The sequence below is a fragment of the Drosophila novamexicana genome, unplaced genomic scaffold (genome assembly GCF_003285875.2).
Source record: "Drosophila novamexicana strain 15010-1031.04,08,12 unplaced genomic scaffold, DnovRS2.1 tig00001222-arrow-arrow-pilon, whole genome shotgun sequence".
In the NCBI taxonomy this organism is placed as follows: domain Eukaryota; kingdom Metazoa; phylum Arthropoda; class Insecta; order Diptera; family Drosophilidae; genus Drosophila; species Drosophila novamexicana.
The window spans coordinates 641,823-669,807 of NW_020824845.1; the positions used below are offsets into that span (position 1 = coordinate 641,823).

The 27,985-nt window shown below is 37.7% G+C and overlaps 3 protein-coding genes across 4 annotated transcripts; 2 read left to right on the forward strand and 1 right to left on the reverse strand.

Moving 5' to 3' along the window:
• Window positions 1-81: 81 nt before the first annotated feature.
• LOC115766712 (ADP-ribosylation factor 2) lies at window positions 82-1,195 on the reverse strand. Its single transcript, XM_030710636.1, has 4 exons — window positions 1,053-1,195; window positions 521-783; window positions 327-452; window positions 82-256 (listed from the first exon to the last, which is right to left on the reverse strand). Exons 1-4 carry the CDS (start codon window positions 1,117-1,119, stop codon window positions 170-172), a joined length of 543 nt encoding a protein of 180 aa, XP_030566496.1. The 5' UTR covers window positions 1,120-1,195; the 3' UTR covers window positions 82-169.
• Window positions 1,196-2,756: 1,561 nt separating this feature from the next.
• LOC115766713 lies at window positions 2,757-4,235 on the forward strand. Its single transcript, XM_030710637.1, has 3 exons — window positions 2,757-3,033; window positions 3,724-3,844; window positions 3,910-4,235. The coding sequence occupies exons 1-3, from the start codon at window positions 2,871-2,873 to the stop codon at window positions 4,094-4,096; spliced, it is 471 nt and encodes a 156-aa protein (XP_030566497.1). The 5' UTR covers window positions 2,757-2,870; the 3' UTR covers window positions 4,097-4,235.
• A 13,465-nt stretch (window positions 4,236-17,700) lies between these two features.
• On the forward strand, window positions 17,701-27,713 carry LOC115766755 (transcriptional activator cubitus interruptus). 2 transcript variants are annotated; one of them, XM_030710733.1, is made up of 6 exons: window positions 17,701-18,215; window positions 22,268-22,656; window positions 22,717-23,414; window positions 23,687-24,151; window positions 24,500-24,664; window positions 24,737-27,713. In XM_030710733.1, exons 1-6 carry the CDS (start codon window positions 18,178-18,180, stop codon window positions 27,284-27,286), a joined length of 4,305 nt encoding a protein of 1,434 aa, XP_030566593.1. In that variant the 5' UTR covers window positions 17,701-18,177; the 3' UTR covers window positions 27,287-27,713. The 2 variants fall into 2 exon arrangements, with proteins under 2 accessions (XP_030566593.1, XP_030566592.1); XM_030710732.1 differs by having other exon boundaries at window positions 24,500-27,713.
• Window positions 27,714-27,985: the final 272 nt, after the last annotated feature.

Sequence of the window (27,985 nt, forward strand, 5' to 3'; positions counted from 1 at the left end):
TCTTAATTATAATTGTTTTTTTTTTTTTTTGTGTTTTTCAATTGCAAACATGTTTAAAGATCTTGGCTTATCATACACATACATATTTATTAAGAATCTATTCAATAGTAATTGTTTTCATGTTGAGAACAAAACAAAATCTTAGCGCTTGATTGGAAAATATTACAGATCATTTTTTGGCCAATTCAGCTGACAGCCAATCTAGTCCCTCATATAAACCGTGTCCCTGGGTTGCGCAAGTTGACTGAATAAACCACTGAATAAATATTTGCAAGGATCAAATTAGCCAACAGTCGTGTGAGAGAAGGAGAAAGGGAATAGCTTACGTGGCGGTTTCTCAATTGATTCAGGTGCAACTTGTCAGTTAGTTCGGCAGCACTCATAGCATTCGGTAGATCCTGTTTGTTGGCAAAAACCAAGAGCACGGCGTCCCTTAGCTCATCTTCCTGAAGCTATAGAGTAAGATAACGATACAACTAAATTTAAACATTGCACGTATATAGGAAGAAAATATATTAACCATGTTTTGGAGTTCTTTTTCGGCCTCGGTTATCCGATCGCGATCGTTCGAGTCGACGACAAAAATTAGGCCTTGTGTATTTTGGAAATAGTGACGCCAGAGCGGGCGAATTTTGTCCTGGCCGCCGACATCCCAAACGGTGAAACATATATTTTTGTACTCCACGGTTTCCACATTAAATCCGATAGTTGGAATGGTCGTTACGATTTCGCCCAGTTTCAATTTGTACAGAATGGTTGTCTTTCCGGCAGCGTCCAGGCCAACTGTGCACGAGACAACACAAAAACATATTACTTCATGCTCAACGTGAACGTATGTATGTATATATGTACGTGTAAATAATATGCTTTGAGTATACAAGAGTGTTTCCCTATGTACATACATATATATATATGGCTGCATATACATATGTATATGGCTGCGTGGCTGGAACTTTACCGTCAAATTAAAGGAGGTGTATTCTCATTACGTATTGGCGTGGCTAGCCGCTACGGGCCGCCGTCTGAAAATAATCAAACTGCATTCGACCTACCCATTAGAATGCGCATTTGTTTTTTGCCAAATAGTCGCGTTAGTAAACTAGATATTGTCAATCCCATTTTCTCTTTTGTGTTCTGCTCAAATAAATAGATTCTAGATTTTCACACAAATTTTGTGACTAAAAATTGACGTGTAACGATTGGAGCTAAATTGTTATCGATAGTTTCCATTTGTCACCAATATATCGTTGATTTGACTATCGGTCGGAAAATTTAAAAGTTTCTAAAACCAAATATATCTGTTGAGCTAAGAATTAAATGTAATACATTTTCCTTTTTGTCAATAATATCAATTTTATTCTAGTCACAGTACATTTTGAAAATTTGTCTAAACTTTCGATTTTGTTGTCTGTGGAAAACAGTATTTTTTCCAGATTTGGCCACGCTGGCTGCTTGCCCCACCCATTGTTTCTGCTGTTCTCCTCATTTTGCCACTAAAATTGACGGTATGATTATAGTTGAAAAATACATTTTCAATCGCCCGGACTAGCTGTTGCAGTTTTTTATGAATAATCTATTTAAACCCAAAAGAGACTTACAAATTCAAATTTTAAAAAATTTGTAAAGTTTTCGAGTGTTTAATTTAGTAGTGGAGGGTAAATAAATTCAAATATATTACTAATATAGATTTATAAAATTTTTCTGCAGCTTTTCAGCGGTTACCGTTCTCTAGGATGCACTAAATAGTAAATTACGCATGAGTATATTTATAATTGTAAATATCTACTAATTGTCCTTGACCTCGGACCAGCTTAATAATGATCTAATTGTAAATATTGACTAAAACAATCCGATAACAATTTCCATGGACAACTTCATTCAACCACATATTTTTATTTATATCACCCCAAGAGTATTTAAATAGGCTTACCTGATTTTGCCCAAGTCAAGCTTTCCGCGCCCGTTTCTTCCCAAACGATTCTTCGAAAAGATATTTATATCAGATGGCTTTCCACCAAATTTTCCAGCGAGCACATAAGGTAACTGCTGTAAAAATTCTATTCGGGATCTTTAGAGGGCTTTGGCATTCTGTCTGCATAACCATGTCTAATTTGGAGACTAACTAAACCAAGCATATTTTTTCCGAATTAACTTTTTAATTACTTAAAAAAATGTAAAGTGATACACCGAATAACGATGCTTTGCGAGAAGAGGATAGGCAGGATATATGTTTCGATTTTTTGTATATTCAATTTTATTTCCAACTGAATCGGTTGTATTTAACAGTAGATGTACCAAATTTGGTGACATGACTTCAGGACCGGCTCAGCTAATGCTCTTTTTGCATGCGTAAGTGCATACATGTGCATGTTATGTATCACATACGCACACACACACACACACAAAACGCACATATGTCAACTTTGAGAAATACCTTTCATAAGCAACAGTAAATTTTTAATGCAATGTATACGCGAGCACATACACATCTAGCTAAACATACATACATAGTCTTATAAACATACAAATGTATATGTATGTGTATGTGTAACTGGTAACATACGCTAATATCGACGTCAACATCCAAGTCGACAAAGCTCCGTTTTGTCAGCCACAGACCGAGCGGCAAGTCATAACTACAAAAAAAAAAAAAAAAAATATATATATATATATATAAAAAAAAAACAAAAACTCGAAAATCCACAAGCATGATTTCGCCTATAAATAGTGGTAACACTTGGTCCGGTAGTTTCAATTCGTTGTTCACTTTCGGTTGAAGCAGACTTGTTTCTGGTCGGCGTTCGGAATCGTCGATCTGAACTTCATTTTCTAGTGTTGTTGTCGGTCGTTAAAAAAAAAGAACGAGGGAAATGATTAAGTTTACTTCAATTTTAGCTGGCTTCGCGCTGGCCTTTCTGCTGGTCCCTGCTATTGCTATGGCCGCCGAAAAGTCAGCCGCAGCAGCAGATGATGCGCAGAAAGATGGTGAAATCAAAATCTACAAACGACTCATTCCGGCCGATGTACTCAGAGGTGAGTCACGGGTTTCGGATTTATGAAATCCTTTCCTTTTTTTTCAGATCAAAAGCTGTCGATATGAATTAGAGCATAAGACAGTTTGACTTTTGATTAAGTAACGGTTGATATTTAAACATAATGCAGTCGTGGCAACTATATATATACTATATATATATATTTATATATATATGTATATTTTAATTTATATGTGTATAAGAGCTGTGCGAAACCGAAAGCCAGTTTATGGCACTGCCCCAGTCACATTCAACAAATTTGTATTCGCTTGAGCTGTTTCGAAAGCATTCGAGTACAACCTACATACAAATTACAATGTGATTTACCTCTTTAAATCAATGCCAACCAAGAGAATGGGCACGCGGGACGTAGATTCTTAGTTGAGTATACGTTTTTTTGTATTTTTGCGCATCGAGTCACAGACATTGTAAGTAATAAAATAGGTTTTATGATAATATTGTGAAATTTTTAAAGCAAAAAATAAGCAATCAAAATCGGTTTGTATAATGCCCCCTCTAAAAATTAACCATTAATATTGTATAGACAGATTATATAGATAAAAAACATGTTGCGTTCTTTTAAAATCTTGTGATACAAAACTTTTTGCATTTATATAAATTTCTTATTAAATTATAAATAAATTTTCATTTTTTTTTTAAATCTATATTAAAATAATTGATATTTCTAAAGATTTTCCTGGAATGTGTTTCGCATCGACTCGTTGTGCTACAGTAGAGCCCGGCAAGACGTGGGAATTAACGCCATTCTGTGGCCGTTCGACTTGCGTTCAAAACGAAGAAAATCCCTCAAAGTAAGATCATAAATAAATAATTTTATTTAAATTCAATATCTATACAACGATGTATGTATATACAGGCTCTTGGAACTTGTAGAAGACTGCGGTCCCTTGCCGTTGTCGCTAGCCAACGATAAGTGTAAGCTGGATACCGAGAAGACCAACAAGACGGCGCCATTTCCCTTCTGCTGTCCTATCTTCACCTGCGAGCCTGGTGTGAAGCTGGAATATCCCGAGGTTGAAAAGGAAGAGGAGAAGAAAAACTAATCCTCTAATGTTGACCTTTTTTTGTAATCATTTATCTGTTCTGTCGGCTACCGCTTTGTTTCAACCTAGCCACGTTTTTTCTCAACTGACAGAATAATAATAATAAACTTTGTCCAATCATTTAAATAATAGTACGCTTTTTTCAAATTTCTACTGTTATTTATTTTTGTTTTATTTTCGTTATTTCCATTAGTGATCCTAGATTTGATGTACAACTGACATATACATTGTTTATAAGCCAACTATGCTCAATCTGTTAATTAATAAGTATTGTTATTAATATTAGTTGCCTAAGAATAAATTTCGACTTGCGATCAAATCAATGCATGTTAAAACCACACCACTGCTCGAGATGCCAAATTTGAATTTGCCGCGTAAGTTTAAACAGACAGGTCACTGTTCACTGACGCGCGCTGTCAACTCTGTCAACACAGCGTCCTGCCAGCTTATCGAAATTGCATTGCCATATGGAGAAAACGAAGCTTGGCTTTCACTGCTGCGCGTGATCGATTATTTGAATTATCGATTAGTCTCGAATGCGGCTCTAGGGCGTAACGCAGTCAACAACAGCTGTTAATTGGCGTAGTGCAGTCATAACATAACACCTGACGCACTTTTGTAAGTAAAATGCGTTCAAAGTCGATTGCAGTATCTAAACAACAAACTGATTAATTATACCTAGTATAATGGTATGGAACAAATGTATATAACTGGCAGCATAAACTCTTCGTACATCTATTGTTGATCACTATCAATAGCAGAGTCGATGCAGCCGTATTTATGATCAAGTCGATCCCAGAACCTATAAGAGCTAAATACTGGAATTTGAACGCATTTGCTGTTACTGTCCGCGCAGTGCTTCTTTCTGATAATTGAGAAATTTCGCCGTTTCCCAGCAATCGATAAGAATCGATATCGATACTCTGTTTCATCATGATCCACAATTTCTGTATATGTACATATATGTTGTGAATTTTTTTAATATAATTGGCAGAAGAAGGCAAAGGGTATTTCCTAGTCGTTGTTTTTTTTTTTTATTTAAGTAGATAATGAAACAGAGTAGTTGTAATTAAAATTATTATTAGTTAACGAAAGAATTAACAGTGAAAGATTTAAAAAAGACCATAAGTAGACAAATTTTGAAGGTTTTTCATAACTGGACATGGAAATAATAGAACTATGTAAAATATATTTTTAAAATCCATTTTAATTTGTGTTTTTTGTAGTTGCCAACTGCTGCACGACAACGACAATAAATGGGTTTGAATAAATAATTTTTCCAAATTTTGTACTTAAAAAATTTGCTTTGCTCACAAGGAAAAAATTTCTTATCGACACCTTTTGTTAGAATCGGGTTTGAATTCCAGGAATTGGAACTGTCTAAGGCAAAGTTTGAATTTGTATCTTATTATGACATGGTTATGATAATTAAAAACCTGTACCAACAAATTTTAAAAGTTAATTTGAAGTTAATCGGATGAAAAAATGGTGTACATATGTATATGTAAACTGATTTGTTGGGCTAAAATGCTGGGTTTGTGAGTGATTGAACATTTTCGCCATTTTGTTTTATTTTCCGTTGAAACTCCTCCTATGCAACCTGTTTTACCTTTTGCCCGCCACATAAATAACTAGATCGACTTCAGATGTATTGAACCCATTCACAAACATACAAACTCGAAAGAGAGTACGCCGCACACACACACACACACACACACACACACTCATACATACACACACACATCTCTTTCTGTCCTCTCCTCTTCGTAAGAGCAACCTTAACCCCTTCTTGCCCGATAAAAATTGTTCTTAAAATACTTTCCGCGTGTATATTAAGTTTATAATGTGTGCTCTAAATCAAAATTTTAATACATACGTTTCTTAATCTTATTTCGTGTAAAGAAGATCTTGATTAAATTGAGTCATAGACACAATTTTATATAAATAGTATATAATATAAATAGTATATATAAATATATATATATATATATATATATATATTTTTTTTTTTTTTTATAGTGATAGTATTCATATAATTTTATTATATTATTATTTATTATTTATTTATTTATTAACTTCAATTTAAGCCGTAGCTCTGTTTGCAATCAACCAGCACGTGTCACACAGTTTTCAGTTCATGTTTATTGGGTGATATTATATGTATACGCACGCACACACACACATAAACAGGCACACACATATACACAACACGCAAGCTGATGATTGTGCACAGACACAAGCACAAAAGCTTAAGTTTTGCTACATACATACATACATACGACGACGGTCTAAAATAAAGTTTGAAAGGACCGGTTTAGGCTTTTTTCTTTTTTTTCGTTTTATAGTTGAATACTTCATCGAGCATAAGCCATCAGTATGGAATGTCTTCATTAGTCAGGTACAAAGTTGCTCGGCTTGCCAGTTTGGGCTCAACCTTACATACCCTAACCGAATATTTTGGATACAAAATTGAGTTATTCACCAAAATAAATGTGTTCATAGAGGAATAATTACGTTTGGACACTACAGCGACAACTCTTCTAACCGACATCCCTCTTAAACGGGCAGTTTGACAATTTGAATTGTGAAGAAATGCCTCTCTTATGCTGGACGAAATTGTGACAGAAAATTCCCTTCCCACAATCTTCCCCAAATAAAGAAAATTTTTGGGAATTTTTCCAAGTAAAGAAATTTTTGGGATTTCCCCAAATAAAGGGATTTAATGATACAGATACTGCACTTACATATACATATATATCTAAAGATTCTCTCTCATTCTCTCTGTAACAGGTAGAAGAATGTATCTACGACCCCAAAAAGTATATATTCTTGATCAGTACGACCATTTGAATCGATTTGTTCAAGTCTATATATATCTGTTGGTTTTGGAAATTACAATATCTAGAGACTTGAATGCTTATACCCTGGGTATAAGGGTATATTGTATTTGTGCAAAATCCAAATGTATGTAACAGGCAGAAGGAAGCATTTCCGACCCCATAAAGTATATTTATTCTTGATCAGCATCAATAGCCGAGTCGATCTAGCCATGTCCGTCTGTCTGTCCGTCCGTCCGTATGGATGAACGCGAGGATCTCAGAACCTATAATAGCTAGAGACATGAAATTTTAGATGTAGGTGCTCCTAGTGTATGCGCAGATCGAGTTTGTTTCCGACTTACTCCGTTTCCAAGCAATCGATAAGAATCGATATCCATATCCTGTTTTTTGGGCAATTTTTGTTAATAATAAATGCTAGAGTCACCAAACTTGACATATAGCTTCTAAATTATAATATATATATGCATTTGATGTTTGAAGAAGAGGGTTCAGGGTATCCCCTAGTCGGGAGCTCCCGACTAGAACCTCTTGTTATACCCTGAACCCATTAAAAATGGGTATAAGAGTATATTGTATTTGTGCAAAATCCAAATGTATGTAACAGGCAGAAGGAAGCATCTCCGACCCCATAGAGTGTATATGTTCGTGATCAGCATCAATAGCCGAGTCGATCTAGCCATGTCCGTCTGTCTGTCCGTCCGTCCGTATGTATGAGCCAAAGGATCTCAGAACCTATAAGAGCTAGAGACTTGAAATTTTTAAATGTAGATGCTCCTAGTCCCCGCGCAGATCGAGTTTGTTTCCGATAATCGATAACTTACTCCGTTTCCAAACAATCGATAAAAATCGATATCGACATACTGTTTTTTTTTAGCAAATTGGGTAAATAATAAGAGCTAGAGCCACCAAACATGATATGTTGCTTCTAGAATATTATAGATATTTTAAGTATCTTTCATTTCATACCTATCACCACCTCCCCGCTACCACCACAGAGCTATAAATCAAGTTAATAACCCAACTTTTATTGCCAACCAATTTAAACCACAATTTAAATTCAATTGATTTTTTCAGAATACACAAATATTCTATGGTACAATAAGATATACGTAGAAAATTTCATAATGATCGGTTAAGAAAAACCAAAGTTATATGCAACTGCGCAATTGAATGGGGCAGCAGCTTTAAGAATTTCTGTATACATGTACACACACACATTCATGCGCGTCTGCTTCGCATTCTAATAGCATGGTAATTGCATCTTTTTTTTGTAATGTTATTTTAGTTCCTTTTTTATCATAAGTACTTAATTGTTGCTGTGGCTGCTGAGTAGAGGCATAGCAAATGGTGCGGTCTGTCGCGAGTTCGAGCCCTACCGGGGAAAGCATTATTATTTTTTTCTTTGCTGGTGTGGCTGTTGAGTAGAGACGACAGTAAGTAATGCGGTCAGTTGCAAAATCGAGCCCTGCCAAGGGAACTTTTTTTTATTAATTTATTTGGTGTTGGAATAAGAGGGTTCAGGGTATCCCCTAGTCGGGAGCTCCCGACTAGAACCTCTTACTTGTTTTTTTAATATATATATTTGTGTTTATTGCACGGAGAACCAGTTTGCAATTCATATTCGAGGATATTTTATGACTTAAAGAACTTATAAACCAAAATAATATGTTGTCTAAGAGGTAAAGGTAGTAAAAATTGTACTTGTAACAATATTTTCGATTATTCAACCCATATAAAAATGCAATATTCATCTACAATTTGGATCTCCCTTAGATGAAAATGTATTAATCTTAAAATTTAATTTCCACTCTATTAGGCAGATGCCGACGGTCTTCAGGGGGTTAGTTTTAGTCTTTGTGAGGCTTAAGATACAAGATGCCATTCATTGTATAGTGAAGTTTTGCAGAAATATATATTCCGAAAAGGGAGGTAAGGTATATTTCCCATCCAATAAAGACACTTTCGTCTGATTACACGTTATTATCGAAAATAGGCTAGTAGGATCTAGTACATATATCACTTATATAAACCAAGTTTATTTCATTAAAGAAAAATTTAATTTTCAATTGCAGTTCTAGTTAGAAATGCACAAAAATAGATACAACTGTTTGCTGATCAACGCAAAGACCAAGCGTTTCCGCGTTTTGGGCAAGTGTGGAAAATAGCCAAATACCGTTTATATGAAATTAATTTATTTACCATCCGATCGGCATTGTTGAAATTTATTTTAGAGGGGTGTTTCACAATTTTCTTAGAATCCATCTCTTCTTGGTGTAATTGGGCCAGTAAATTTAAGAAATGCAAATACAAATATGCCTTCAACTTGCTTTCGTTCCCACTCAATTAACTAATAAATAAATAATTATTTATATGAATTAGATTAAAACCCAATTAATTAGATCTAGGAATCTAAAATACTTTATGTACTTTACATGGTACTTGGCGAGGTCGGGGAATACCCGGTAAGACAAAATATAAACTTGAACTCAATTTAAGTACGCGCACATACAAAGCAAATTGCATCTCAGGTTTCTCATAATTACCTGGTACTAAACGGTCTTGCGGTTGATACCGTTCAAAAAAGAATTATCGAGAGCATCCATGTAAGAATAATTCAAGGGCGCACATTTGTGGTATCGGTTATGGTATCGATACTTTGCTGGTAAAAGTACTTACATAAATAAAAACAAGTAAGAGGTTCTAGTCGGGAGCTCCCGACTAGGGAATACCCTGAACCCTCTTCTTCCAACATCAAATGCATATATATATATTCTATTTTAGAAGCTATAGTCAAGTTTGGTGACTCTTGCTCTTATTATTTAACAAAATTTCCCAAAAAACCCATTAAAAATGGGTATAAGGGTATATATATTTGTGCAAAATCCAAATGTGTGTAACAGGCAGAAGGGAGCATCTCCGACCCCGTAAAGTATATATATTCTTGATCAGCATCAATAGCCGAGTCGATCAAGCCATGTCCGTCTGTCTGTCCGTCCGTCCGTCCGTATGTATGAACGCAAGGATCTCAGAACCTATAAGAGCTAGAGACTTGAAATTTTAGATGTAGTGCCTAGATCCTAGTGCCTGCGCAGATCGAGTTTGTTTCCAATAATCGATAACTTGCTCCGTTTCCAAGCAATCGATAAAAATCGATATCGATATCCTGCTTTTTTGGCAATTTTGGTCAATAATAAGAGCTAGAGTCACCAAACTTGACATATAGCTTCTAAAATATAATATATATATGCATTTGATGTTGGAAGAAGAGGGTTCAGGGTATCCCCTAGTCGGGAGCTCCTGACTAGAACCTCTTACTTGTTTTTATTGATTATATATACATTATATATTAATAATTAATATATGTATATGTTCTTGATCTTCAACATCAACAGAGGACAGACGTAGATAGTTATCGTTTCGATCGACTTCTGTCTCTAAAGAAAATGACAACTAGCATACAAAATTTATTAATTAATTTTAAGATCATATGCTTAAAGATCTGATGCGAAATGGGTGAAAGCATAGAAAAAAGCAAGGTCCTCATGGATACTGCCTATAAGTCGATTCATCTATCTATCTAACTATCTGTAGTGCATTTTTTAAAAGCTAACTTAGCAAAATGGAGATTTTTAATAATTTTTTTATTTTGTATTACTTTGCAGTCGTTTGTGTATAAGACGTAACTTTCCAAATACCAAGCACAGATGCAGATACAGCCGAAAAACAAGAATAATAAAGGCAGCATCAGCGTTTTTTTTAACAAGTCGGGTGTACCCAAACTACCTTGTTAAAAGTGTAAAACCAAATTAAATCATTCGAAAAGAGAATCGATTTGTGGGACTAAACTAAATCATATAGTATCTAACATATATATGTAACATACATGTTACGCGAGTTGCAACGCATTCAGGTTGACCATACAGTGCATATTCTTGCACGTATGTATACGTTATATAGTATAGAAATAAATACATATATATTTGTGTAATTATAAAAATGTATATTTGTGCATATGTATGTACATACATAGATATGTTGAGTATAATAATGGGGAGTTGATACGATCGCAAAGCTGTGTGTTTTGCTCAAGGCACACGCACAGTCCTCGAATCACACACACACACACACACACACACACAAACACACACACACACACACACACACACACACACACAGAGAGAGAGACACAATCACACACAGAGATACACACACACACACACACAGCACCGACACAGACGCAGGCACAAACACGGACACGCAACATTCGCTGCGGTTGGCCTTATAAATAATAATGTCTTCATCAGCAAGAGAAGCGACAGCAGCACGATGCGAGATGGACCCGTTGGATGGGACATACATAGAACACCGTCGCGGGCGAGAGATGAAGAGGGGGAAAAGGTCGCGATACAAGCGATTGCATCGAATGGGGCTTAACTGGAGCTCACGGCCTTACTCTTCAAGTTCACCGGCATGGGTTAATTGAACACTATTGAAATGTATTAATACATTAATATTTTTAAAGTTGCAAATTATATTATTATTTTTTATTTAATATTATAATATGCAAATTAATTTAATATACAATTAGGGCCCAAAAAACATTTAAACAGAACAAAGGGTTAAAAAAAATACCATTGAATTTTTGAGACCCATCCTTGGACTTGGATTTATCTAACAAATTAAGCCAGGAATATATTTAAGGCTTTTACTATTTTCAGCAGAACGAGCAGTATATATAATAAATATAAAAAATATATATTAAATATTTCGTTACATATTAAATACTTGTTAAGCAACCCTCGAAAAAAGTCGACGAAAGCAACAATTTACTTGATTTTGTTGTTGTAGCTGTTCTTGTCAACTTTTTTAAAACTCTTTTGGCTTTTCTGGTATCCAGCCATACATACATACATACTTACGTACGAGTGTCTGCACCTACATACATACAACATAATTGTTGATCTCCTCCGAGTACGAACTCTTTCTGCCGCTGCTGATGCTAAATTCGATACACAGCATGTGTGTGTTTGTATGTATGTGTATGCTTGTATGTTTGTATGTATCCGCAAACCGATCACTACATGCACATATACAACATATACATATGTATATACCTATGCCTATACATATACATGCATACAAATGCATGCTTATACTTTTGTAAGAACTGTATGTATGTATGAAGGCACATGTGGAAATTAAGTATTTAGGTATGTAATAAAAAAAAATAACAAAAACTGGATTTGAGAGCGAGAATACGACGTATCAGCTGCCGGCTCGACTCCGTTGACTACATCGTTTGGGGCTTCGATTTGCTGACTAATTAAGCCCTTAAAATCGGCCCAAACCCATGCTCGAGAAGTCGTTTTGAAAATAAAGTCATTCGGACTCCATCGATTGTCAGTCTTAATATAAAAGCGTAAAGGTTATAAAAAAAAACGAAAATGCAAAAAAACAAAAACACTCCTGATGTACATACATATATATGTCCACACATATATGCTTACATATCTACCTAAAATCTTATATAGATTTAAACATATGTATATATGTATATATATATATATATATATGTATATGTATATGTATATGTATATATATATATGTATATGTATATGTACATGTATATGTACATGTATATGTATATGTATATGTATATGTATATGAATATGTATATATATATGTATATGTCTATGTATATGTATATGTATATGTATATGTATATGTATATGTATATATATATATATGTATATGTATATGTACATGTATATGTACATGTATATATATATATATATATATGTATATGTATATGTACATGTATATGTACATGTATATATATATATATATATATGTATATGTAAATGTACATGTACATGTACATGTATGTATATGTATATGTATATGTATATGTATATGTATATGTATATGTATATGTATATGTATATGTATATGTATATGTATATGTATATGTATATGTATATATATATATATATATATATATATATGTATATGTAAATGTACATGTACATGTACATTTATGTATATGTATATGTATATGTATATGTATATGTATATGTATATGTATATGTATATGTATATGTATATGTATATGTATATGTATATGTATATGTATATGTATATGTATATGTATATGTATATGTATATGTATATGTATATGTATATGTATATGTATATGTATATGTATATGTATATGTATATGTATATGTATATGTATATGTATATGTATATGTATATGTATATGTATATGTATATGTATATGTATATGTATATGTATATGTATATGTATATGTATATGTATATGTATATGAATATGTATATGTATATGTATATGTATATGTATATGTATATGTATATGTATATATATATGTATATGTCTATGTATATGTATATGTATATGTATATGTATATGTATATGTATATGTATATGTATATGTATATGTATATGTATATGTATATGTATATGTATATGTATATGTATATGTATATGTATATGTATATGTATATGTATATGTATATGTATATGTGTATGGACATGTACACAAGGAAAGGAAATATTTTTGTATGTATTTAAGCGCAGGAGCCGTCGAAGAAGTTGTCGAAGCTCTCTAGATCGCGACGTGTTCCTGCTTGTTACATCTTCTTGCACTGCGGACGGATGATGCGGGGACTCAAATGCAGATGCAAAACCAAAAAACTTACGTATACACCTACATAAAGCTATATGTACATATACATATATACATAAATAAATACATACATATCTGGTTTTATGTTGTTTCCGAGAAACGACGAAGTTCCCTCGTTAAATAAGACGAATGCGCACAAGTGTGAGTGTGAATGTGAATGTGAATGCTTTGTATTCACAATCACAGGCATGCAACAGGCAGGCAGGCAACAGGCAGGCAGCACGGAGCTGGCTCTGGTGTTTTTCATAGAGTAAAAAGATCTCGGAATGACTTGAATAAGACGTTAAATTACAAAAGGGAAAACACATAATGAGATCGTAGAGGAGCGCACAGCAAGCGCATTTTCGAGGTTCGTTTCAGTTCCCGCTGTGTTGCCCTGCATATATATACATACATACCTAGCAGATTTTGGGTCCGAGTTCGAGTCCGAAGATACTCTCGCCACGCCGCAGGTTGCCGAAGGTTGGCCCGATGTCGACTCTGCCTTTGACAAATGTCCGCACCTTCCAGGTACATTTGCCACAATGCCAACGATTTGCTGAGATACAATCTTAAAGACTAGTCCGACTGTCCTTTTTGGCGAAGCAGACACGTTTCTAGATTTTCAAAATAAATGTCCTGAATTTCGTAAGTCTCATTTTTAAAAGAAATTCTCTGTTTCATGCCCTTTCGGATAGCATTCAAATGAGTCGCAAGTTTTTACTTCCCAAATAAACTTTTGGGGCTAGACATTTATTCCTACATATCAAATTTGTGTATTTAAAATAATATAATATCTGTACATATATGAATATATGCTTTCTAATTTGTAGCATGTTTTTTGCTTATGATATTTTTCGTAAGTTATTATACTCTGAACCCATTAAAAATGAGTATAAGGGTATATTGTATTTGTGCAAAATCCAAATGTATGTAACAGGCAGAAGGAAGCATCTCCGACCCCATAAAGTATATATATTCTTGATCAGCATCAATAACCGAGTCGATGTAGCCATGTCCGTCCGTCTGTCCGTCCGTCCGTCCGTCCGTCCGTATGTATGAACGCAAGGAACTCAGAACCTATAAGAGCTAGAGACTTGAAATTTTAGATGTAGGTGCTCCTAGTTCCCGCGCAGATCGAGTTTGTTTCCGATAATCGATAACTTACTCCGTTTCCAAGCAATCGATAAAAATCGATACCGATATCCTGTTTTTTGGGCAATTTTGGTCAATAATAAGAGCTAGAGCCACCAAACTTGACATATAGCTTATAAAATAGAATTTGATGTTTGAAGAAGAGGGTTCAGGGTATCCTCTAGTCGGGAGCTCCCGACTAGAAACTCTTACTTGTTTTTCTTATGTTACTTTTCCTATGTTATTTTATTTTTCGAATCGGGTCTAAAAATGCATCTGACCAATTCACTTACAAAACTTACGAAATGCATGGAAATGTTGGTCAAAGATTTATTTCGGGTAAAGTCCGACTTCGGGCTCAAGTTAATTTTGTTGCTCAGTTTGTGATTAGCCCCAATTTACATAAAAAACGGTGGAAAATCGGAGGAAAATGTTCCATTTTTTGTTCGATCAGCTTCAAGGTAATTCTCCAATATGCTTTTAAACATTTATTTAATACGTTTTTCGCAAAATACTCGAAAATGATGTGAGTACGGGCAGAAGTTAATTTTCCACGGGCGGAAACAGGGTGAAAAAAAGTAATATCCAAAATAACACTCTTTTTATATTTTATTCTATGTATTATATCTTATTCTATTGATTAAGTTATATAATATACAAGTTGGTGTTACCTTTAATACATTTATCTTATTATATTTATGTTACAAATCTTCCGTGTGAGATTCGGTTCCCGAATCTAGTTTTTGACATATATGACCCCAGGTTCGGTTCAAAACTTGGCTTGTCATACTTTATTATTTGTTTAATTATTTAAATATTGCTATAATTGATCTCTAAAAAATCTGGTAAAATAAATCCATTGGAAGGAGCCAAGATATTTATGCTTTGAAACTGTGCCTCCGTTAAAAAGCTTTTATATATGAATTTAAAAAAAAAAAATAAATGGTTCAGCTGTTTTTTTTTTTAAATAAATTGATATTACAACCCTGGTACATCCTAGATAAATCCTTTTTGAAATCAAATTTTATTAGAAAAACGGTAAAAGTAAAAGGATGTGCAAGTGAAATCCAAAAATCAGGTGTTCGTAAGAATTGTATTGATTCTTAAGACCGGAAAGTAAACATTTTTGTATGATTCGTATGCCTCTCCTATAACATGTATTTGTATGGACTTACGTTCATTCGGTGGCACTTGGTGCGTAAATGTTGACAAACTCAAGTAAATCTCATCTTTATGGGGAAGCACAAATATGTACAGAGTATATTTACAAAACCATCCATATATGTCTACGAGTCGGCCGCTAATTTGTGTAAAATTGAGACTTGGGCTGCAAAATGATAAAATAAGGGATATATTGGATCTGCTTTCATGAATTGTGAATTGTTTACTCAATTCTAGAAGGATATAGCCGGTCATTTGTTTAAATGATGCAGTCTGACTATTCAAAACCCGGATACATCCGCGTAATTTCTTTATAAAAAGAGCAGTTTGTTGCTTTAATTGAGCTCTGATGCTTACACACACACACACACACACACACACACACACTGTCTACGCTGTAATCAAGAGAGAAAGAGTGAGTGAGATGTAGAGAATAAGATCCGAATACGTGCCCGCGAAAACGAGAGGCAAGCAATGGAATAACGCGAGAGAGAGAGAGAGAGAGAGAGAGAGAGGGTGATTGAGAGAGAGAGAGGTAAACATTGAAGAGAGCTCTGTGCAGACACAATGTGGGTGCGCCTAAAAGATGGTCTGTGCTCGTCTGCTGCATAACAAGTAGCAAGTTGTTAAAGTTGGGTTTCCTCCGACGCCGAGACAACACACATACATACGAGCATATGTACGTATGTATGCATGTGCATGTATAGTATCTTGCTTGCAGAGAGAGGGACAACAGCTTTATCATTGATGGCAATCAGTGCTGGCAAATTGAATAAAGCGATAATTCGAATATAGATAATTTTCATATATGGCACCAATATTTTAAAATAAAAACAAAAAAATATATATACATATATCAATTTCCTAGAGGACACTCATTTTACAATGTAATATTTATATATTAATAATTTATTTATTCATAATTTAATGTGCATTCAACGTTTCTTAACTTAAATTTAGAGATTTTCTTCAAATTGATCGGATGTATTTGAGTACACATTTACGCAGTACATTAATCGCTTAAGAGTAACAACGCATTGGTTGCAGCGGAAATTCTCATAACCAAATAACAAAATACAATTTTTTTTTTAATGGGATGCTCAGTTTGTATGAATTGCAATACCAGTTGCATCGTATTTAGTTTGTAGCCGTCTACAGTTTTTCCACAGCTAGATGGGGCAACACTGATGTGGCGAGAGACGATCTAGCAAGAGAGCCGACGTTTCGGTATGGCCATCTTCAATCTGCCCGCCTTCTCTCAACTTAGGGCTGTGAGCAAACAGAGGCAAAGGCAGAGCAGATCGTGACCTGTGGCTGTATACACTTGTGTCTATGGCGTCGTATCAGCCTGTATGTGTGTGTATGTGTATGTGTCTGTGTCTCAATCTGTACCAGTATCTGTTTGTTTTTTGTTTCCAGGCATGGGTGTGCGTGAGCACCGTGCGCTGCTCCAGCTAAAGCAAGCGAGGCATTGCAAGAGCTGCTGCTGCCTCAGTCCGCTCGGAATAAACACGGCAGTAAGACGCCGTGCCATACACGCCCGTTATTGACTTTGTCACACATAATTTGTTTTTGCTGCCTGAAAGTTAGTACAAATTAAGTGGTTCATTGATGCCCTCGAGCGGTTCAATGTCGTGCTGTACTGTCGTGTACACATATGTGTAGGTGCGTGTGTGTGAGTGTCCTATGTCTATGTACATTATGTTAAATGCATAAATTAATCTGTATGTATGTATGCATCTGCATATATGTATCTATGAACAATTAAACACTATCGCCAGTGTGAATCAACGAGCACACATAGAAAAAGATCTATGTATATGTACATATGTAAATACATACATCTGTCTAAAATGTGCAGACACATCCTCGTGCAGAAGCGAACACCTAGACAAGAAGTAAAAATGCTAAAAATAATGAAATTCTAATGAAGTCGCTGCCAGTTCCGTTTACAGTACACATGCGTACATATATATACATGCATATGTATGCATAGTGTGTGTGTGGGTGTGTGTGTTTAAATTTGTATAATCACAAATTCTATAACTATCCATACGCTTTTGGCGTGGTATACAATAAATATACCATATATACACATGTGAATGTTAAAAAATCGTAATTGATCAATTCTGCTTTAAAATTCAATTAACGGTGCAGCGCCGACGGCAATTGTGAACACAAAATGTATAAGTTGCTTTAAAATAGAAGACTGTGTGACCAAATCCAATTTCAGTCCAAATCGACATCAGCACTCTCCAAAATGGATGCGTACACATTACCAACGTATTTTCCGCTAGCGTGAGTATTATATAATCTTTTGTTTAATGTTCCGTTTCTGTTTCTGGGCTGAAAGATCCAAAGAAAAACAAAGGTTTGATACGTAAACCTGGTCCAAATTTAATGCTTATCCAAATCGGCATCTGCCAAATATGGTATGATAAATTAAATTGTTGTTTCCCAAGTTTTCGTCTTAATTTTTCAATTTTAAACCGAAAATGTTGGGATAATTATTTCGGTATACTTTTTGGTTAATAGTAAAAAAAAAATAGAATGAGGGGTTTAAACCGATTCGAAACCTTCTTATACCAACCTACTTTACTCTGTAAAGTTAAGTTTGTAAAGTAGTTTATCCATTAAAACAGCCCAGCTAAGAATCTTGATAACTCTCCCTCAGAACCCAGAAGTATCAATTTCGAACCCTCGTTATAATAACTAGGTACATGTTTATTTCATATTCCAGATGTCAAATTACGATTTGCTGGCTGTCAAAAATAGTTATTATAATATATATATACATTTTTATATATTATTATATATATATAATATAAATTCCTATATTTAATCCTTTAGAGGGATTTGACTATAAAACGATGCGAGGGATCTAGACCCCTCAATTTCCCTCCCTACTTTGAGGACAGAGTTTTAAAAAATTAATTTTTTGGAGCATTTCCTGTTTAATTTGAATAGGTTTAAAAGAGTTGTAAGAAGGAAGTTCTTTTGGTTTTTCTTTTAAAAATGGAAGCTAAAGGCTTGCTTCTATTTGGCATTTTGTTTGAATGTAGTTAATTAAGACCTCAGCATGGTCTCAGATACACATACAAACGTGTATATAAAGCCAGCCCGTAATAAAGGGCTTCACTTTCGAGCCTCCCTTTTGTCGGCTGCTGCGGGTACAGCTCGACACGAAGTCGATGTCGATGTCTTTGTTAGCGTCACGATCTCGGCATCATTTTATTTCTCTTAAGCTGTTTCTCTTTCAAACCTGTTTTATAGATCTTCGAAACGACACATAGAAAGAGACTGGCAATATCCTACAGTTATATCTATATAGAAGCTGAAATTTCCCGGCGTTGTTCGGCGCAGTCTTGCTGTTTAATATAATTACAATTAAAATGAATATTTATTTTTTATATTTAATAGAAAATCAAATCGATTTTTCGTTTTGTTTCTGATATTCTAAAAGGTATAAAAAGTTTTTTACAATTACACAATTTTCTATTGAAGCCTTTTGAGTATATATTTATGTCGAAAATAACGCCAAGTCATGAATAGAGTATATTTAATAGAGTGCCCGTGAATACGCAGTTAATAACGCAGGTCTCTGATTGATTTGTATTCGAAGGCGAAAACCTCCTCAAACGAATTTTTATTGTTTATCGTAAATAGTGTACCCAGCCATAAGCCATAAGACAGCACGTTTGAATCTATAATCGAATACGCAAATTATGCCATATATATTCTCCGTACGCTTGAATAAACTTGCACTTATATTTTACACAAAATTATGCCACAGGCTTCACCTCTAAGGCTTTATTTTTCATAGCTATTGAAAACTTAAAACTAAAAAGTTCGCTCAGAATATATATGATCTGCAAGACCTATCAAATGAATTTTTATAGGGACGCTTGGAAAATAAATTAACGCCGAAATTCTAGCCCACACCTATTAAAAGTCCAATTGCCAACAAGGAACACAAATAAGTGTAGAAAAGATCACACAAATTGAGTACACAAAATGTTTCATACAACCATTTTTCACGATTTTTCCACACTTTGGGGTGAAACTAGCCAAATATAGTAAAAATTTCGGCTGTCTAGCTCCTAACACTTGGGTTGTGCGTTGAACAGTCAGTCAGTCAATCAGTCAGTCGGTCAGTCAATCAGTCAGTCAGGCAGGAAAACGATCAAAAGGAAAATTGCAAACAATATTTCGCCCATTTTATAAATTGGTGAAGCGGAAATTAAACTTTTGCTGAATTACGCAAAACAAGTCTTCAATCAATATCCAGATATTTGAAAATGAAACTCAAAACTGTTGCACAAGTATTAAATGTTGATTTTCTAATCTCTCAAATTTTCAAAATCGGTGTATTACGAACAATCGTTTTTTTTTATACCCTGAGCCCAAAGAAAATGGGTAAATTGTTTTTGTGCAAATGTATGTAACAGGCAGAAGGAAGAATTTTCGACGCCATAAAGTATATATATTCTTGATCAACATCAATAGCCAAGTCGATCTAGCCATGTCCGTCTGTCTGTCCGTCCGTGTGTATGAACGCAAGAATATCAGAAGTTTGTTTGTTTCCGATAATCGATAACTTACTCAGTTTCCAAGCTATCGATAAAAATCGATATCGACATCCTGTTTTTGAGCAAATCAGGTAAATATTAAGAGCTAGAGTCACCAACAATAATATGTTTATTCTAGAAAAGTATATATATATTACGTATCTTTCTTTTTACCACCTTTGCGCTACTACTTCATAGCTGTAAATCAAGTTAATAATCCAACTTGTATTGCCCACCAATTTAAGCCACAATTTACATACAATTTACTTTTTGAGAATACAAATATTCTATGGTACAATAAGATATACTGTAGAAAATTTTATTGAGATGGGTTAAGAAAAACCCAAAAGTTATGTGTTTTTCTGCGCAATTGGATGGAGCAGCTAACGCGATAATCAAGAATTTCTGTATCCATGTACACACATTCATGTGCGTACATAAACAGCATTGCAATTGCGACTGTTTTCTGTGCTGCTATTTAAATTCGTTTAATAATAAGACTCAATTATAAGTGCGGCTGTTGAGTAGATGCAGTGGCAAGTGCTGCGGTCTGTCGCAAGTTCAAGCCCTACTAGGGAAACTATTTTTTTTTTTTTTGGCAGTAAGTAATGCGATCAGTTACGAGTTCGAACCCTGTCAATGGAACTTATTTTTGTTTTAATGTATCATTATTACTTCAAACGAGTGCGTAGCGCGTGCTGCATTTGGTGTTGGAATAAGAGAGCTCAGGGTATTCCCTAGTCAGGAGCTCCCGACTAGAACCTCTTACTTGTTATTATTTTTATTTTGTACATGTTTTCCTGTTCAAACAAATTGACTCAGTTCTGCGTTCTTATTGGGCATATATGTATATCTCTCTTGCGGATATATGAGGAGCACAGTAATAATCTCTGTATATAAAACTGTTTGTGCTGACTGACTGACTGACTGACTGCTTGGTGATCAACGCACAGCCCAAACCGTTAGAGCTAGGAAGCTGAAATTTTCACTGTAGTTACCTTATGTGATGAATGTGCACGTTAAGACGGGGTTTCGGGAAATTCCACCCGCAAGTATGGAAAATCGCAAAAACGTTTGTATGAAACTTTTTTGTTTACCACCAAAGTTCTTTGTTCAAATTCGTTTGAAGGGGTTTTCCCACTTTTCCAAAAATGTATTCCTCTTTAGTGGAAATTAACCGGCATTGCCCGTGCGCCAAAGTTGTCTCAGGCAGATTTAACGCAGCTCGATTTGTTGCTATTCTTTTATTTATGATTTATATATTTACTATTGAAACATATATTTTATTAGGCTTCTTCATATTTTATTTATTCAAATATTTATTTCTTATGTTTTTTTATACCCTAACCCATTAAAAATGGGTATAAGGGTATATTGTATTTGTGCGAAAGCCAAATATATGTAACAGGCAGAAGGAAGCATCTCCGTCCGTCCGTATGTATGAACGCCAGGATCTCAGAGCCTATAAGAGCTAGAGACTTGAAATAGAGTAGATGCTCCTAGTTCCCGCGCAGATCGAGTTTGTTTCCGATAATCGATAACTTACTTCGTTTCCAAGCAATCGATAAAAATCTATATCGATATCCTGTTTTTTGGGCAATTTTGGTAAATAATAAGAGCTAGAGTCACCAAACTTGACATATAGCTTCTAAAATAGAAATATATATATATATATATATATTTGATGTTGGAAGAAGAGGGTTCAGGGTATCCCCTAGTCGGGAGCTCCCGACTAGAACCTCTTACTTGTTCTTCATTTCATTTTTTTTATATTTATGGCAGTTACACAGAATTGCAGTTTTTGGCGTCAAGGCGGGCGGCTGCGGCAGCTGCCGCGGCTTCGGCCTCGGTGCTGCCGAGTTCGCCTTCCGCCAACCAGGTGCACACAACAGACGTGAGCAGCTCGGTGCCAGTGCCGGGATCACCCATGCCCCCCTCAGGGCATGCGGACTCCACCTTGGCTTCCAGCGCCGCCGGCGGCCTCACATTGCACCATCATCATCATCATCAGCAGCAGCAGCAGCATCATGTCCATGGGCACAATGTCAGTCATGGTGTGTCTGGGCAACCGGCACAGCCACAGCATGAGTTTCATCCGGCCTACAGAATTCCCAGCTATGTGGAACAGTTCTATTCCTTGCAGAGAGCCAGCCCCAACGCTTCCTATCACGGTAAGAGAAGTAGTCCGCATTTTTTGGCTAGTTGACACCCAAATTGATTGTCGCACACAGATCCATACGGAAACTGTGCGCCAACGTTTCATCTGGCCGGCCTGGGCCTGGGCTCTGGAGAGTATTTAAGTGCCCGGGGCATGGGCTCGCTGAGCGAACTGCATCATGCGGCTGTGGCAGCAGCAGCAGCCGCCGCGGCGGGATCTTTGGCCAGCACCGATTTCCATTTCAGCCTGGACGGCAACGGACGGCTGGGCAGTCCGCGTCCAGGCGGCGGCGGCAGCATGCGGGCCAGCGTTAGCCGGAAACGGGCGCTATCCTCATCGCCGTACTCCGACTCGTTTGACATCAACTCGATGATTCGCTTCTCGCCCAACTCCCTGGCCACGATCATGAATGGCTCCCGCGCGAGCAGCGCGGCAAGCGGCTCCTATGGCCATCTCACTGCCAGTGCCATCAGTCCGATGGCGCATGCGCACACGACGATGGCGCCCCATCTGCAGCAGCTACAGGCTCATCTGCTGCGCGCCAGCGCCGGACTGCTGCATCCGATGCAGGCGGCTGCAGCTGCCAGCTATTCCATGAGCCATGCGGCAGCCGCCAGCGCTGCGGCCCTCAGCCTGACCGAGGTCTCTATTAAATCCAATGCCAAGGAATTGGCGCTGGGCAACGCCAGCCAGACCTCGACGCCAACATCCACGTTGCTTAGCACAGCTGCAGATGAGTCTGCGATCAAACCCATCATCAGCTCGAACAAGGTGAGAAACCGCAACTCTTACGCTAAAGCCCTGCGTCGGTTAATTCTACTCGTATTGTACCAAAATCCGATAGACTCTATAACTTTTGAGAAGTGAGTCCAATCAACTCGAACTTATTTGCTCGATCGACCCGAATCGAGCCGATCGAGGTTCGAGCTCGAACAGATCGAGCACAACATGTTTGAGTATTCGAAAAATGAAAGTTATGTCGATGCAGGGCTGTTATAATCGAATACTAGAAAATTTACCGTAACATTGTAAATCAATTAAAGAACTACGACGATGCCCATCGAGCCAAGCCCATCGAGCAACCGTCGTCGACATCGGAAAGCGTTGCCCAAGTTGAAGCAGACAGCGCATCGGCGAATCTCTTGGAGCGGCGGCAACGGAACAAGGCCTTGGGTGGGGGGCATCGGGTACTCAGCCACCACGACGATAGTCATCCAGATGGTCATCAGTTCAACGAATACGACTGTGCCACGGCGGACACAACGGACATTAAAGATGAGCCAGGTGACTTCATCGAGACCAATTGCCATTGGCGCAACTGTAGCGTCGAGTTCATGACCCAGGACGAGCTGGTCAAACACATCAACAACGATCACATTCAGAGCAACAAGAAGGCATTCGTCTGCCGCTGGGAAGCTTGTTCGCGCGGTGAAAAGCCATTCAAGGCGCAGTACATGCTTGTTGTACACATGCGTCGCCATACTGGAGAAAAGCCTCACAAATGCACGGTAAATTATTTCGAATATTCATTATATTAATTTATTGAATATTATATCGGTTTGCTGAGTTTGCTCAAAACATCTTAAAAAAAAAAAAAAATTCCATACAACAATTTAATTTTCGACCGATCTTTCCTATGCAAGCTATATGATATAGTGTTTCGATGTTTATAGGGTTTTGCATATATATGAGCAGCATAGTAAATCTAATATATGCCAAGTTTGGTCAATATATCTTGAAAAACAAAAAAAGTTTTCCATACGAGAATCTACTTTTCGACGCTCAAGGGTATAAAAATATACAATTAGCCAATAAAAGAATAATGAAGAAACAACAAATAATGTGTACTGTTACAGTTTGAGGGATGCTATAAGGCGTACTCTCGTTTGGAGAACTTGAAAACCCATCTGCGTTCGCATACAGGGGAAAAGCCGTACACCTGTGAGTATCCAGGCTGCAGCAAGGCCTTTAGCAATGCCAGCGATCGTGCCAAGCATCAGAACCGAACCCACAGCAACGAGGTGAGTTGTACACATGTTAAATTGAATCAAGTTTCGAAAACATGGATTAACAAATTTGAACAATTTAAACAGAAACCGTATATCTGCAAAGCGCCGGGCTGCACGAAGCGTTACACGGATCCCAGTTCGCTGCGGAAACACGTGAAAACCGTACACGGCGCCGAGTTCTATGCCAATAAAAAGCATAAGGGCTTGCCGCTGCATGATGCCAATTCGGGTCTGGATAGGGATCGAGACAGTGGCCAGCAGCAGCAGCAGCATCAGCTGCAGGAGCAGCACATTGACTCCAGTCCGTGCAGCGAGGATCTGCATGGAGGCAAACTGTGTCCGGCTAGTGTGTCCAGTCCGAGCATCAAATCGGAGTCGGATGCCAATTCGCCGGGCCAACTGGCTGCAGGACACGGCGGTACTGGCACGAATTCCGAATGCCTCATGCACATCTACAGGCAGGATGATCTGAGTAATGCCACCGTGCCGACCCTCGACGAGGGCTGGCCCTATGACGACGATGTCGATGCCGCCGATCTGCCCATTGTGCTCCGTGCGATGGTCAACATTGGCAATGGAAATGCTGCATGTGCTAGCACCATGGCACGCCAGCGTTTTCGCAGTCGCCTACAGACTAAGGTGATCAACTCGAGCAATTCGATGCTGTCCAATATACCGGAGACCAATCGATCCATTGGCATCATAGAGCTCAACCAGCGTATTACCGAGCTAAAAATGGAGCCGGGCACAACAGCTACATCTCCGCAGCCAGGACCACCTTTGCCGGGCAACTGTGCCGGACTAACCGAGTTGCACTCGCCGTCACAGCCGGGCGGCCAGCAGAGTCGATCCACGGCAGCTCAGCTCCAGCAGGGGGGCTATTCGCAGGCGGCGGTGGCTGCGATGCGTCGCGACAGCCAGAACTCGAATGCCAGCACATACTACTGCAGCATGCAGAGCCGAAGGAGCAGTCAATCCTCGCAGCTGTCAACGATATCGACAATGAGGCCCTGTCCCGTATATAATACGGGAACAGGCGCTCCATCCTTATACGATCCAATATCGCCTGGCTGTTCTCGTCGCTCCAGTCAAATGTCGAATGTGGCCAACGCAACGAATGCTCCATTAATGTGCCAAACATCGAGCGGCATCTGTGGCGGTTCTGGGTTGCGCAGCAACTGCAGCCTGCCTCCCCCGCCGTCATCCCACCTGATTGCCTCGCATTTGCAACGCTTGCAGTCGGGCGAGGCGAGCGCCTACTTTCAGAATCTGAATCCGAATCAGAAGATGGCGCAAAGTGGCGGGCGCTATTCAATTCCAAACGTGCTACAGTCGCCGCTCAATTCGCACTTTGCCAATGCGTACGAGGAAAACCCGATCTCCCAGCATAGACGTCAGTCGGAGCCCATCATGGCACAGCAGAGCATGGACCGAAGGTTCAATCCAACTGTCTTCCAGAACATGCGCAGCTCCGTCAATCTCAATAATAGAAATCGAACGTGTCCATCGACGGCTTCTACTTCAACTTCCACTTGCGTGCAGACCAAGGATTGGCCAGGTGAACCGACAACCATGGACAATCCGCGGGAGCATCATCCCAATGAAAAGGTCAATTTGGATGAGGTCGAGGAGCTTATATTGCCCGATGAGATGTTGCAGTATCTGAATTTGGTTAAGGAAACCGAGAAGCCGAAATCAAAGGATGGAGGAACATCAGCTACGCCAGCCAACAATATACATGATGGAGGATCACTTGCAGCTAATGCGGTTTATCAATCTTTGGTGTCGCCAGCACCCACCCACACTCCCAACTGTCCATCTCCACTTGTGCAACTGATGTCCCCCCAATCCGGACATACAATGTCGGCGTTGGGTAGTCCATACTCTCAGCGAAACTATGAAGCAGAAGGAGCCACCCATTTCTATCGTCAACAGCAGACGGTTTACTGTACACCAAGATCTAATAATGAACCGTTTGTGACGTCAGGTCAGGCGCCGGCCCCGATCCCCAACCCGACTCCGACCATGGCCATGTCCCAGGCATCCCAGCATCCGGCTCAGGCTCCGACTCCCACTCAACCACAATCAATGCCCAGCTACGAGCCACAACAGATTATTGACTCCTCGATGACCAGTCTGCCCGAACTATCGAATCCTAATCCCTTGGTCGTTGTTCCCAACGTAAATAACGGCAACGAGATACAATGCGGGGTCGTCAGCCAGTCTCAGTTGTCGCCGACTGCCAATATGGATGTCAGTTGTCCGGCACAGTTAACAAAGGCCCCACAGAATCCCTGCTTGCCGAAGCCCATGGAGGGGGAAGGTCAGCTAATTGCTCAGCCCCTAAGGGCGGAGGCTAAGGTCTTGTCGGAGCATCCGAGCATTATGACATCAATGCATTCGGAAACCTATCAGCGTACCCTGGAATATGTTCAAAGCTGCCAGAACTGGATGGAGACGAACAGTTCGTTAATGGGCAATCCTCAAATGGCCATTAACCAACCCAATCCGATTTGGGCCGATGTGAGCAGCTCGACGCATCCGCATCCCAGCACAAATATGATTATCAACGATATGACAACATCCTTGAGCTCTCTACTGGAAGAGAATCGATACCTGCAAATGATGCAGTAGCATGCTAAATAATGGTTATATCAACATTTGGAAAGACTTACGCTCATTAGTTTTTATAAATCATTCAAAGATTCATATTCAGAGTTGCCAATTCAGCTTAATTAGACCATTAACAGAGGTCGTTGGACAGACAGTTGACATTTTAAACGCATTTATCAACCCTTTTTACTGTTTTTATTTTAAACACTGGACTTAGCTACTTTTTTGAAGCGACAGGTGGCCACACTGGTCATATTCAGACATGACTACACAAAAGGACAAAGAAATTGATTTTATTCATTTCAAAACCAAATCTACGCGACATACTTCTAATTATCATTCATAAACACAAGCAACACTCATGTACTTACATACACAGCTTCAGGGTACAGATATTTTCGAGTATTGAGGTTTAATAAGAATTATTTATTTTTTTATTTTCGATCGACCGCGAAGAAACACATACATACGTATTTATGTATATGCTTATAAGGAAATGTTTGTAATTGCATTTTTTTAAGCAATTCAAGAAGATGCATTTCTTATTTAAGATAGTTATAATCAAAAACTACCAATACGTGTCTTCCCAATTTTAATTGAAACTTTTTGAACATCGATATAAAAATAAAGATATAATAAATATTTGACTATTGTGACGATTCATATGAATAATTCATAATTTATAATATGTATACCTGATTGGCGAGAGCGAAAATCAAT

Coding starts and splice junctions, on each gene's coding strand:
- LOC115766712 (XM_030710636.1), bottom strand. CDS start 1,119: ATGGGATTGACAATATCTAGTTTACTAACGCGACTATTTGGCAAAAAA. Junction 453..520: donor AAAAAGAACTCCAAAACATG/GTTAATATATTT, acceptor CTTACTCTATAG/CTTCAGGAAGATGAGCTAAG. Junction 257..326: donor ATCAATTGAGAAACCGCCAC/GTAAGCTATTCC, acceptor ATATTTATTCAG/TGGTTTATTCAGTCAACTTG.
- LOC115766713 (XM_030710637.1), top strand. CDS start 2,871: ATGATTAAGTTTACTTCAATTTTAGCTGGCTTCGCGCTGGCCTTTCTG. Junction 3,034..3,723: donor TCCGGCCGATGTACTCAGAG/GTGAGTCACGGG, acceptor ATATTTCTAAAG/ATTTTCCTGGAATGTGTTTC. Junction 3,845..3,909: donor AACGAAGAAAATCCCTCAAA/GTAAGATCATAA, acceptor ATGTATATACAG/GCTCTTGGAACTTGTAGAAG.
- LOC115766755 (XM_030710732.1), top strand. CDS start 18,178: ATGGATGCGTACACATTACCAACGTATTTTCCGCTAGC. Junction 18,216..22,267: donor CCAACGTATTTTCCGCTAGC/GTGAGTATTATA, acceptor TATTTATGGCAG/TTACACAGAATTGCAGTTTT. Junction 24,152..24,499: donor AAAAGCCTCACAAATGCACG/GTAAATTATTTC, acceptor GTACTGTTACAG/TTTGAGGGATGCTATAAGGC.